Source organism: Garra rufa, unplaced genomic scaffold, assembly GCF_049309525.1.
Source record: "Garra rufa unplaced genomic scaffold, GarRuf1.0 hap1_unplaced_363, whole genome shotgun sequence".
NCBI lineage: Eukaryota > Metazoa > Chordata > Actinopteri > Cypriniformes > Cyprinidae > Garra > Garra rufa.
The window spans coordinates 1-14,784 of record NW_027394630.1 but is presented as its reverse complement, the minus strand read 5'-3'; the positions used below and the strand labels follow the sequence as shown (position 1 = coordinate 14,784).

At 33.8% G+C, this 14,784-nt stretch overlaps 2 protein-coding genes across 2 annotated transcripts; both read right to left on the bottom strand.

The window, feature by feature from the left end:
* Positions 1-557: 557 nt before the first annotated feature.
* Positions 558-7,239, bottom strand: timm44 (translocase of inner mitochondrial membrane 44 homolog (yeast); the record flags this gene model as incomplete). The annotated part of the gene is made up of 8 exons (XM_073832936.1): positions 7,199-7,239; positions 6,576-6,683; positions 6,325-6,498; positions 6,157-6,237; positions 1,774-1,923; positions 1,495-1,631; positions 1,015-1,100; positions 558-650 (listed from the first exon to the last, which is right to left on the bottom strand). Coding segments are annotated over exons 1-8 (859 nt in total), but the record flags the coding sequence as incomplete, so codon positions are not given.
* A 2,494-nt stretch (positions 7,240-9,733) lies between these two features.
* ticam1 (TIR domain containing adaptor molecule 1) lies at positions 9,734-14,610 on the bottom strand. Its single transcript, XM_073832937.1, has 2 exons — positions 14,398-14,610; positions 9,734-11,910 (listed from the first exon to the last, which is right to left on the bottom strand). The coding sequence occupies exon 2, from the start codon at positions 11,800-11,802 to the stop codon at positions 10,117-10,119; it is 1,686 nt and encodes a 561-aa protein (XP_073689038.1). The 5' UTR covers positions 11,803-11,910; positions 14,398-14,610; the 3' UTR covers positions 9,734-10,116.
* Between the last annotated feature and the right edge of the window lie 174 nt (positions 14,611-14,784).

The following is a 14,784-nucleotide window of genomic DNA, read 5'->3' as shown; positions in this document are numbered from 1 at the left end:
TATTCGTCTATTCATTCATATCTATATAATTTATCAATCTATCTATCTATCTATCTATCTATCTATCTATCTATCTATCTATCTATCTATCTATCTATCTATCTATCTATCTATCCATCCATCTATCTATCCATCCATCCATCCATCCATCCATCCGTCTATCCATCTGTCTATCCATCCATCTATCCATCTATCTATCTATCTATCTATCTATCTATCTATCTATCTATCTATCTATCTATCTATCTATCTATCTATCCATCCATCCATCCATCTATCCATCTATCTATCCATCCATCTATCTATCTATCCATCTATCCATCCATCCATCCATCCATCCATCCATCCATCCATCCATCCATCCATCCATCAATGTATCCAACTGTCTATCCATCTATCATCTATCCATTATTTGTCTGTATATTTTATCTATTCAACTGTCTATCCATTTATATCCATCCATCTGTTTTTCATTGTATTTATCCAATTGTCTATCCATGCATATCTATCTATCTATCTATCTATAAGTGTAAGCAGAAATGCAGTGGTGTTTTTACCGATGATGTCAGTCATTTTGTCAGTGACGGCGCGGGACGCTCTGATGAAGGCGTTGTCACTCTCATCGTACTTCATCTTCATCTCAAAGATCCCTGGAGGAGGAAAGCAAAAGAAATGACTCAGGATACAAACGCGGCACATATTGTGAGGCCCTCTCTCAGTACAACAATCATGACTAAAAACATCTATGTCGCATCATGCTTCAGTCAACACAAAAAGCATTCGGTCATTAAGGAAACACAGTCTCTAAGCCAACGAGTTGTGGCTGCTCGTTACTGAGCCTCATTATCACTGCGCTTAACGAGCCTCTAATTGATGCTGTGAGCTCTACAACGACACATAACTACCAACTAATATCCAGAGCATCTCCTTAACAGAGCAGCTGTGAACATACAGCAGATCCCTGCAGCACAGCACCATCTATTGATCACACATGAGCATTTCAGTCAAACTCACTGTTAAAAACAACATTGTTGTCCTTGAAGTCCTTCCACTGCTGATACCACTTAGAGTCCTTGTGCAGCACAACACCCATCGCCTCCCTTTGAAAGAGAAAAAGAAAAATGTTTAAAAAATGCCTTGAAAAACATTAATTATTAAATGCTTAAGTAAGAAATTTAGTTTCTATATAGTTTCATTTCAGTTTTACTTTTAGTTATTTCAGTATATCAATAGTAAGTATATATTTTAGTTTATTCAGTTATTTAAGTATATCACATTTTCTATGACATTTCAGAAGCTAAAATAATTTGGCAGGTAGTGACATTTATAATAATATTATTAAATATAACTAAATATTAATTGTAACTACTAAATATATTCTATAATATTTTGTTTGGTATATTGAATTTTCATTTTTCTATGTAATATGCAACAATATACATTCTTCTTAACATAAACATCTGGTCATCATATTAGCCCACTGAAGTGACCTACTCATTTGCCTCGAAGACTTTGGCATCCGCGCTTCCTGTCTTCGAAGAGAATTCGCTCCTCTTCCTCAGTTTGGTGGGCGGCCGGTATGGGCCCATCTGTCCGAGGTCACCGATCTCCTTCTTGACGCTCTCGACGCCCTAAAAACAACAAGATTTAAAAATATAGATGCATTTCATATGCCACTTTTAACAACATACATGAAGAAAAAAGTCAAATAGTTCACTGCTTATGGCATAAACAGCATTTTTTTAATTTGACAACTCATATCATGATACTGACCTGTGATATCGCCCGAAAGGCTCCAGTCTTCCCTATTTTTTCTCCACCTTTAGACACAGTCTCTGCTGACTGTTTGGCAGTTTTGGCCGCTTCCTCCATGCCTTCTTTGATTTTCTTTCCGATGTCCGTACGGCTGACCTCTTCCAAACCCTGAGGAGAAATGCACAGAATCAGCATGAATCAGTTCCTAAAGTATTTTATAAATGTATTATAAATAATGCCTTGCACAGCGTTACAATAACGCAAAATGTATTGAATGACAACAACATTGAGCTGTTATGCACATCACTTTACATTTTGATTACATTAAGAATTGCAAACAATTTTTTTGGAATAGTTTTTCACAATGTTATGTTTAAATATGCACATGAGGCATTACCTAATTTAATATACATTTATTTCAAACATTTCCAGGGCAGAAATCTGTAAGTCCAGGTTCAAAATTCTTGTTTTATTTTGTTGACATATCAGAGTCAAAGGTTTCTACCTAAGGAATTTTGGATATCTCTTTTTATTACATCATAAATCAAAAAATACTGTCAACAGACAGATAAATTAGTTTTTATGAATAAATATTGAAAAAACAAACAAAAAAAAAACAGGTGATTGATATATAAACAAATCCTTCAGTAGAAATCTTCAGAACATAGATAGGAATAAAACCGTAAAATTTGGTGCATGTAAATTCTACAGAAGTTGAGAAAAATCTCATTTCGTATTCGTATTCTCATTGAAATCTACAAATGCAATTAGATAAAGTACAATAATAAAACCATGCAAATTATATATGAACAAACCCTTCAAACTGTAAAATTTGGTGTATGTAAGTGCTGCTGAATTGGACAAACAAACTTATTTTGAGAAAATCACCTTTCAAGACAAAAACGGTGATTGAAATTTATAGATGCAAATAGATAAAGTGCAAAAATAAAACCTTGCAAATAATATATGAAAAACCCCACTGTAAAAACCTTCAGAATATGAACAGAAATAAAACGGTAAATTTTGGTGCTTGTAAGTGCTACTGTAGTGGAGAAACAAACTCATTTTGAGGAAATCTCCTTTCAAGATATATACTATAATTGAAATCTCCAGACGCAAATAGATAAAGTGTAAAAATAAAACCATGCAAATGTTATATGAACAAACCCTTCAGTAAAAACCTTCAGAATATAGATAGGAATAAAACTGTAAAATTTGGTGTATGTAAGTGCTACTGAAGAAGAGAAAATAAATTATTTTGAGGAAATCACCTTTCAAGATGTATATTGTAATTGAAAATTACAGAGGCAAATAGTTAAAGTGCAAAATTAAATTATGCAAACAATATATGAAAAAAACCCACATTAAAAATCTTCAGAATATAGACAGGAATAAAACTGTAAAATTTGGTGCATGTAAGTGCTACAGAAGTTGAGAAAAATCTAATTTCAAAGAAATCACCTTGGAGAAACAAATTTATTTTGAGGAAATCACCTCTCAAGATATATATTGTATTTGTAGATCTACAGACGCAAATAGATAAAGTGCAACAATAAAACCATAATTTTAGCATTGTAGAAAAATACCTTCAGTAAAAACCTTTAGAATATAGATGGGAATAAAACTGTAAAATTTAGTGTATGTAAGCGCTACTGAAGTGGAGGAATAAACTCATTTTGATGAAATCACCTTTCAAGATACATACTGTAATTGAGTTCTACAGATGCAAAATAATAAAGTGCAAAAATAAAACCATGCAAATGATATATGAACAAACCCCTTAGTATAAACCTTTAGAACACAGATGGGAATAAAACTGTAAAATTTGGTGTGTGTAAGTGCTACTGAAGTGGAGAAACAAACTCATTTTGAGGAAATCACCTTTCAAGATATACAATGTAATTGAAACCTACAGATGCAAAATAGATAAAGTGCAAAAATAAAACCATGCAAATTGTATATGAACAAACCCTTCAGTAAAAACCTTCCGAATATAAATGGGAATAAAACTGTAAAATTTGGTGTACGTAAGTGGTACTGAAATGGAGAAAAAACTCATTTTTGAGGAAATCACCCCATAAGATTTATATTGTAAATAAAATCTACAGATGCAAATCGGCAAAGTGCAACAAAATAAACTATTGAAAAAGTTTACAAACAATTTTTGTAATACAAGTTTCCCCACAATGTTATGCATATGCACATGAGGTATTAGGTTATTAAATATACACTAGTTTAAAATAAAAAATTTCCATAACAAACTTGTTCGACTTTGTTGACATATTAAAGTCAAATATTTTTACTGAAGGGATTTTGGATAGCTCTTTTTAATCACATCATAAATCAGAAATATATATATATATATATATATATATATTTTTTTTTTTTTTTTTTTTTGACTATGTTTTTAGAAATAAAAGGCTGTAAAAAAAAAAAAAAAAACTGGTGAATGATTTGTGAAAAAAACCCACAGTAAAAATCTTTAGAATATAGACAGGAATAAAACTGTAAAATTTGGTGTTTGTAAGTGCCAAGTGGAGAAAAGTGGAAAAAAGTGGGGGAAAAATTATAATTTTGAACAGAAATCTGTAGATGAAAATAGATCAATTGCAATAATAAAACCTTGCAAATAATATATAAAAAAACCCACTTTAAAACCTTTTTAATATGGACAGGAATAAAACTGTTAAATTTGGTGCATGAAAGTGCTACTGAAGTGGAGAAACAAACTTATTTTGAGGAAGTCACCTTTCAAGATATACTGTAATTAAGATCTACAGATGCAAATATATAGTGCAATAATAAAATCATACAAATGATATATGAACAAACCCTTCAGTAAAAACCTTCAGAATATAGATAGGAATAAAACTGTAAAATTTGGTGTATGTAAGTGCTGCTGAAATAGAGAAAAAACTAAAAAAAATCTGATATATTATAAATGAAATCTACAGATGCAAATATATAGTGCAATAATAAAATCATACAAATGATATATGAACAAACCCTTCAGTGAAAACCTTCAGAATATAGATAGGAATAAAACTGTAAAATTTGGTGTATGTAAGTGCTGATGTAATAGAGAAAAAAAATAAAAAATCAGATATACTATAAATGAAATCTACAGATGCAAATATATAGTGCAATAATGAAATCATACAAATGATATATGAACAAACCCTTCAGTGAAAACCTTCAGAATATAGATAGGAATAAAACTGTAAAATTTGGTGTATGTAAGTGCTGATGTAATAGAGAAAAAAAAAAAATCAGATATACTATAAATGAAATCTACAGATGCAAATATATAGTGCAATAATGAAATCATACAAATGATATATGAACAAACCCTTCAGTGAAAACCTTCAGAATATAGATAGGAATAAAACTGTAAAATTTGGTGCATGTAAGTGCTGATGTAATAGAGAAAAAAAAATAAAAAATCAGATATACTATAAATGAAATCTACAGATGCAAATATATAGTGCAATAATGAAATCATACAAATTATATATGAACAAACCCTTCAGTGAAAACCTTCAGAATATAGATAGGAATAAAACTGTAAAATTTGGTGTATGTAAGTGCTGATGTAATAGAGAAAAAAAAAAAATCAGATATACTATAAATGAAATCTACAGATGCAAATATATAGTGCAATAATGAAATCATACAAATGATATATGAACAAACCCTTCAGTGAAAACCTTCAGAATATAGAAAGGAATAAAACTGTAAAATTTGGTGTATGTAAGTGCAGCTTAAATAGAGAAAAAAACTAATGTCTTATAAGATACATATTGTACAAGAAATCTACAGACGTAAATATATAAAGTGCAACAAAATAAACAATTTAAAAAAGTGTATTTTCAGTTTTTCTTCTACTAGTCTGAAATAGAACATGTTATGACCAATTCTCAAAATTGACCCAAGCTCATTAAAACTAAAAAAATATTCATATACATGTTCATTACTTGAAATAAAATAAAAAGTAACTGAAATAAACTTCTCAGTTGAATTGTTTAACTTTCTGCACTAAAAGACTTAAAACTAATATTGATAAAAACTATATAAAAAGAAAAAACTTACAAAAACGCACAAAAAAATTACTATTACTACTATAAAAATAAAAAAAGATTTAAACATTAATAACAACTATATTACTATCTCAGTTATACTGAAAAAAACGATGTTCTTGCCTGTACTGCCTTAAATAATACATGTTGTATACACTTTATTTTGCAACGTAATCCTTTGCACTTTGCAGAAACATAACGTTCAGCACTTATGCAAATCTCTACACGTTTAATGAATACATAAATATAAATGTGCTCTGAAATGAGAAAAATTGCATGTCAAGATGTGCTGGAACACCCTAAAATCAGCGTTAATTACACTCACCTCCTTCACCGTGTCTGATAACGTCCCGAATGTTTTCTTCAACACTTCAGAAGTTTTAACTGTTTCAGACTCGATGGTTTTCTGGAAGACACCCACAAAAACACAATTTCACGATGGAGCGATGATGCATTTGGCTATTTTAGAATAACGTTAAACACAAAATCTTACATATTTCCTCCTGGCTTGCTTGAGGGCTTCCGATTCCTCTAGTTTTTTGGCCTCCTCACGAAACTTCTTGATGTTCTCCTTCATCTCCTTGTTCTTGCTGAGTTCCTGCTTGAGATTGTCTAGAAACTCTCCCAGGAAGCCCTTCCGGCCGCCACCGGAGGACATAAACCTAGTCTGCAGATCATATGCATGTGAAAAACTGTGTAAAAATCACACATTTCTCCAAGAAACCAATGATGTTGAACACTAACCTGTGCCGTGGCGGCCGCCGGGCCACATATCCTGTACACATGAGCTCTGTCGTATAATGAAGCATACTGACGAGCGACTAAAAGTGCAGAACTTCTCCTGAACCACAGCTGAAGAGAAAAACATACATAAAAAATACGATATTTCCATAATTATTATGGAACAACAACATTTAATGACAGTCTGGTCACAGATAAACATTCTTAGATACTTCCAAACAAGGTATTATACATAAATTATTAACATTTCATAAATCTCACATGCTTCTCTAAAGGATACCATGGTACATGTCCAAAAGCCATGGTAAAACCATGGTAGTTTATGCTTAAGAGGTCTAAACACAATAATCAATATCTGCTTAGCATTTTTTGTGCTTTATACATAACTAATATGATTTAAGAGCTTCGTTTGTTATGTTTTAGTAATATGTAATGTTCCTTCAGCCAGAATCATGTTTCATAAGCATGACTGTTCATTCTATTCACATTTCTGCATTAAACACGCGCGTTTCTAGTGAACCAAGCGCGAACCCGTGCTGCTCTAATCGTGAACACTGTGTTTATCATACCGGTATCAATCGCGCTGTTGATGAACACTTAATAAACGGATTAAATGAGAAACTCACCTGGTAACACTGACACAAGGAGGCCGCCATCTTGGAAGCGCTGCGAGTGACCTGTTTGGTTGGTGACCTTGCGACGCAGTTCCGGGGGAGGGGCGACGTCAGGGAGCAGCCAATGAACAGGCGCCTGCTCTCTGACATCTCACAACATGTTCATAGATGCATTCTATGGAATTTACATTATATATGTTATGTTATGCGTGCATGTATATATCATTGTTATTAATTTTATTTTTTAATTTTATTAATAATTATTAATTACATTGGCACAATCATAGATGGACAGACAGACATACAGATAGAAAGAACAATATAGAACGATAGATAGCATGATAGAACGATAAATATATTATAGATAGATAAATGGAGATAACAATTATAGATAGATAAATAGATGATAGAGTGAACAATATAGAACAATAGATAAATAGATTATAATTAGACAGATAGACAGATAGATGGATAGAGAGAGAGCAATATTGATAGATAGGTATTTGATAGATACTGAGAACGCTAGATAGATATAAATAGATAGATTGACAGATAGACAGAATAATATAGTTAGATAGATAGATAGATAGATAGATAGATAGATAGATAGATAGATAGATAGATAGATAGACAGACAGACAGTTGGATAGATATATTGACAAACGATAGACAAATATAGATAGATGGATAGACAGACAGTTGGATAGATATATTGACAAACGATAGACAAATATAGATAGATAGATAGATAGATAGATAGATAGATAGATAGATAGACAGATAGATAGACAGACAGTTGGATAGACAGACATTTGGATAGATATATTGACAAACGATAGACAAATATAGATAGATAGATAGATAGATAGATAGATAGATAGATAGATAGATAGATAGATAGATAGATAGATAGATAGATAGATAGATAGATGGATAGACAGACATTTGGATAGATATATTGACAAACGATAGACAAATATAGATAGATGGATAGACAGACAGTTGGATAGATATATTGACAAACGATAGACAAATATAGATAGATAGATGATAGATAGATAGATAGATAGATAGACAGATAGATAGGCAATTGGATAGATATATTGACAAACGATAGACAAATATAGATAGATGGATAGACAGACAGTTGGATAGATATATTGACAAATGATAGACAAATATAGATAGATAGATGATAGATAGATAGATAGATAGATAGATAGATAGATAGATAGATAGATAGATAGACAGACAGATAGATAGATAGATAGATAGACAGATAGATAGACAGACAGTTGGATAGATATATTGACAAACGATAGACAAATATAGATAGATAGATGATAGATAGATAGATAGATAGATAGATAGACAGATAGATAGACAGACAGTTGGATAGATATATTGACAAACGACAGACAAATATAGATAGATAGATGATAGATAGATAGATATATAGATAGACAGACAGATAGATAGATAGATAGATAGATAGATAGACAGACAGACAGACAGTTGGATAGATATATTGACAAACGATAGACAAATATAGATAGATAGATGATAGATAGATAGACAGACAGTTGGATAGATATATTGACAAACGACAGACAAATATAGATAGATAGATGATAGATAGATAGATATATAGATAGACAGACAGATAGATAGATAGATAGATAGATAGATAGATAGATAGATAGATAGATAGATAGATAGACAGACAGACAGACAGTTGGATAGATATATTGACAAACGATAGACAAATATAGATAGATAGATGATAGATAGATAGATAGATAGATAGATAGACAGACAGTTGGATAGATAGATAGATAGATAGATAGATAGATAGACAGACAGACAGTTGGATAGATAGATAGATAGATAGATAGATAGATAGATAGATAGATAGATAGATAGATAGACAGTTGGATAGATATATTGACAAACGATAGACAAATATAGATAGATAGATAGATAGATAGATAGATAGATAGATAGATAGATAGATAGATAGACAGACAGACGGATAGACAGACAGTTGGATAGATATATTGACAAACGATAGACAAATATAGATAGATAGATGATAGATAGATAGATAGATAGATAGATAGATAGATAGATAGATAGATAGATAGACAGACAGTTGGATAGATAGATAGATAGATAGATAGATAGATAGACAGACAGACAGTTGGATAGATAGATAGATAGATAGATAGATAGATAGATAGATAGATAGATAGATAGATAGATAGATAGATAGATAGATAGACAGTTGGATAGATATATTGACAAACGATAGACAAATATAGATAGATAGATAGATAGATAGATAGATAGATAGACAGACAGACGGATAGACAGACAGTTGGATAGATATATTGACAAACGATAGACAAATATAGATAGATAGATGATAGATAGATAGATAGATAGACACAGATATATTGACAAACGATAGATAGATGATAGAGAGAACAATATAGAACGATAGAACAATAGATAAAGAAATACACTAAGCACACATTTTATGCACTTATTTTATTCAAAAATTTCCCCTCAAGCACAGTAATACAGAATAATTTATCATTTTGTCCACAGAAAAAAACGGTTGTGTTTTTCTAAATATTATTGAATTATTATCTTGAACATGGAATTTAAGCTTATAAATTAATACGAGAGAACCATAAACCAGCAAACCGACAGCCCTAATGTTGAATTAATACAATGATATGAAACACTATCTCCTGTTTAAGTTGGTAGTTGTAGTTGCTCATCAGGCTTTTCCCAAACCCCGCCCCCAAACACACATCAGCCAACCAGATGTCAGCAAACCTGGGCATTCCAAAAGAGTGTCAGCCAGAGAAAGTTCTGATTGGTCAGTTCAGTTTAAAAACAACCTTAAACACCAGGTTTAAAAATCAAAGCTCATCTGCCGAGTTTTTAGCATGGTCAATATTCATCATCGAGTGATTTCCGATCATAACGTTTTGCGCATTTTCGATGTGGATGTACGACGGCTGCTGTTGCTGCTGCTGCCATTCGGCATGTTGCAGATGCATCGCTCCATGCGGCGGAGGTGGATGCATTGGTGCAGATTGCGGATAAAACATGTTATGTGGCATTTCACTTCCTAGTCTCAGTCGTGCTAATTTTTCTGCCTCTCGTCGCAGCTCGGCATTTACGGCGTTCTCCTCTTGTTGCCTCTTCTGTTTCTCGACTAGTTTCTTGCAATGCTGTTTGGCCAACCAAATCTTCTTTTGAGCTGCCACTTTTGCCGGCGCGATGGCTTTTGAGGCATTGCGTTCAAATGTTCTGTTGCTTTCGTCGAGAGGAACTTTCGTCTGGAGCACCAAAGGAAAGCTTTTGCGCGACAAGCGGTTCTTGAGAGGCAGCAACGGAATGACAGAGTTCATTTTGTGGTGGTTTTCCAGCGAATTTACTATCGCAGAATCAGCGCTGGTCGCGCTGAGGTTGGAGTTGAAGTTCTGGGTGAGGAGTAGCAGCGTGAACGCCGAATTCTCGATGGCATCCTCCAAACATCGCAGCGTCGACCTTCCCGCTTCGGCAAAGTCGTCGGAAAAAGTTGCGCCAACTCCGCTGATGATTCGCTCAAGTTTGTCTCTGAGTCTGTGTGCCTCGTCTGCGTCGTCGGCTTCGTGTAGGATCACAAAGTCGTAGAACGTTTCTTCGACGTCGCTTTCGCTCAGTAGGGTTGAGTTCGGTTGAGTCATCGGTTTGTAATCGTTAGCGCTTAGTGGTTGAGCCTTAAGTTTGTCGCCATTGTTTGGAGTGGACGAAAAATCGAGATTTGTGTTTTTGGATGTTACAAGTTGGGCGCTCCCGTTGCGGGCATCACTGACGTCCGTTGTCGGTAGCTGGTTCTTTGCGCAAACATTTGTTGATTTATTATGACATTGTCGTAGTTGGTCTCGATTGGTTGTAGTTTCGCTATCTGTTGGCGTTCGTAGACTCAACGGCTTTGATTCTTTCATATTTGATTCTGTAGCAGATGGCAAGCTAATTTCGAGACTATATCGTGAACTTGATTGCTGAGATGATGGAGAACTATCGTTTCGCTCTTGCGAAGTTAGATTGTACGTTTCGGTGGGAAGTTCGGTGTTGGATTCATTGATAACGTCAGGCCCACAGACTTGCTTTACTTCCTCCTCAACGTCTAAAGATAGCAAACCAGCTGTTCTGCTTGACGCAAGAGCTTTGCGGTATGCTTGATCGCGTAGCGACTTGTCGCACAATCTCTCCTGAACCAAAACGGCGAAAATTCTTGCGATATCCAATAATGTATTGGCGTCAGTTGGGTTAAAACCACCAATGTGGCTACTGTACCGTTCTCCGTGCATTTTGACCATTTCGGCCAAGTATTTTTCAATGGTGCTGTCACCCCTAGCCATTAGCTTAGCATGCGCCTCTGTATACTTCTTTAGGAGAAGCAAGCACATGGCGTTCACCAGTTCCTCTGCCGGCGTTTGGACCATTTTAAACGTCAGACTGAGCCATCGTTCCTGGCCAGCCCGGGAAATGATCTCAAAGGCCTTGGCGAGATTTGTGAATCCTTGATCCTTGAGGTCTACTCCTCCGTCCGCCATTGTTTATGGGAATACGGGCAATCGTACGTGAATATGGGCTCTCATATGACATGTTCAAGCCATTCCGTTCAATCTGAAGTCACTTAGATGAGCGTGAGCTCCTTAAAGCTGAAAGAAACAAAAAGAAATTTATGAGACGATTTCAATATTAATAGTAATATTTCCTCAGCTAACAAAATATGTTCAAAGAATGTTTTGCTAACGTTCCCATTAAGTTATGAACACGTTATTCATGAATCTTTGCAGAACTTTCAAAACGTCTAATAACTTACCCTTGCGAAAATTAATAATGGTTTTATTATAGTAAAAGTATAGTAACCATGTTTTTGGCGTATTGATTATCATTTGAATAACCACAGTTTTTAGGCATGTACCATTGGTAATACCATGGCTTTTGGGTATACATCCTGGTAAAACCATGTTTTTTGGGCATATACCATGTTAAATCCATGTTTTTGTGCATTTAACATGGTAATCGGCTCTCACACCAATTTGGAATTGAATCTTGAAAGGTAGCATGGTAAAAGAATGGTTTTTAGGCATGTACCATGGTAAAGCTGTGTTTTTGTGCATCTAACATGATAATAGCATTTTTTAGGCATGTACCATTGGCAATACCATATTTTTGGGGCACATACCCTGGTAATGTCATGTTTTTTGTGCATATATCACGGTAAAGCCAAGTTTTTGTGCATCTAACCTGGTAAATAGCATCTTTTTTTTAGGAATGTATCATTGGCAATCCCTTGTTTTTTGGGCATACACATTGGTAATACCATGGTTTTTGGGCATGCATCCTGGTAAAACCATGTTTTGGGGCATATACCATGGTAAAGTCATGTTTTTGTGCATGTACCATTGGTAATACCATGTTTTGTGCATCTAACATAGTAATGCCATGTTTTTGGGCATGTACCATTGATAATACCATGTTTTTGTGCATGTAACATGATAATAGCACATTTTTTAGGCATGTACCATTGGTAATACCATATTTTTGGGCACATACCCTGGTAATATGTTTTTGGGGGCATATATAATGGGAAAGCCATGTTTTTGTGCATCTAACCTGGTAATAGCATGCTTTTTAGGAATTTATCATTGGTAATACCATATTTTTTGGGCACATACCCTGGTAATACCATGGTTTTTGGATACGTATCCTTGTAAAGCCATGTTTTTGTACCTCTAACATGGTAATACCATGTTTTTGGGCACATACCTTGGTAATACCATACTTTTTTGGGCATGTACTATGGTGATATCATGTTTTGTGGGCATATACCATGGTAAAGCCATAGTGCTATGGACTATATTTATTTAAAAATGATATTACAAAGGTACACTACAGAATAATAATGTACAAACATTGTTTTATCAAGGTATATTGCATAGAACCCCCCCCCCAAAAAACAAACAAAAACAAAACATTTTATCATGGTATATGCCAAAAAACATGGTTTTACCAAGGTACATGCAACAAAAACATGATATTACCATTGTAGATGCAGAAAAACCATGGTTTTATGTCTAAAATGTTTTTAGACATATTTTTTTTACCTTAATACATGCCATAATATAGTTTTACAATGGCTTATGTCCAAAAAACATGGTATTACAAGGTACTGTATGCCAAAACATGAAATTACCATGGCATATGCACAAAAAACATGGTTTTACCATGGTGCATGCCCAAAAAACATGGTATTACCAAGGTATATGCCCCAAAAAAACATGATATTACCAATGGTGAATGCCTAAAAACAATTTAATTTAAAGATTCAATATTAAATTGGCATGAGAGCTACCATGTTTTTTGGGCGTATGCCTCGGTAATACCATGTTTTTTGGGCATGCACCATGGAAAACCATGTTTATGGTGTATATACCCTGGGAAAACCATGTTTTTTGGGTATATGCCATGGAAATACCATGTTTTGTAGCATGTAGCTTGGTAATACCATGTTTGTTTTTTGTTTTTGTTTTTTGCATGTACTTTGGTAATAATATGTTTATTGGGCAAGTGCCAAGGTAAAACCATGTTTTTGGGCACATTCCCTGATAAAACTGTTTTTGGGCATGTACCATGGTAAAACCACGTTTTTTTGGGCATATACAAATTGGTAAAATTATGTTTTACATTATTTTTCTTTGGCGTACCTTTGTAATATCGTTGTATATAGTCCATAAACTATGGTTAGTGTAGCAAAACCATGCTTAATTTGTGATTACATGGTTTAACTATAGTAACAATGTTTTTTTTGGTTTTATTTGTAGTAAAACCACGTCAGCTTTCGTACTAGAAAAACTTGTTTATAACTTTGCAAGAACTTTACCAGAACGTTAGCTTAGGTTCTAAGAACATTCCGTGTTAGGTTAGTTGCAGTGACTTGATCATAAAAGATAGTTTAATAGTATATTAAGACTCTAATCCCAATGAAATGTTTAATGACTCATCGAATGCTTTCTTTAAAGAGCGAAGTCTGAAATGACTAGTCAGACGTGACTTTCACCAAATAATTAAACAAATAAATACTACAACGTTCATGTGTAGTTTATAAACATGATAAAGAAACACAAAAACGCGTATCTCACCTTTGTAATAGTTCTGCATTCATCCAGAAGCAGGAACTGGAAACAGAAACAGACTTTCACTGAAGAAACGGCGAACCTGTAGAAATGGACTTATTATAACACATAAAAACAATTATTTTTCCGGTTGTTTTATATCTAAAACGTTAAGTGACACGTGGATGTTTTCAAGACTGAATGTATGTCTTTTCGCTTTCTCTGATAATGCGGAAGAAGGTAAACAGTGTGGACTTGGAGGACTTTATAGTTTAAGATGACCAGGAGATGGCAGTAAACTTGACTGGGAAAAGTTGCATAAATGGTATTGTATAAACTAGGCTATCTGTTGAACTACTGAATGTTTCACGTTATTTAGCATCAGTTTATATATATATATAGAAGTAGAAGTAA

Bases quoted from the DNA above. Each gene is read 5' to 3' on its own strand.
- ticam1 (XM_073832937.1), bottom strand. From the start codon at position 11,802: ATGGCGGACGGAGGAGTAGACCTCAAGGATCAAGGATTCACAAATCTC.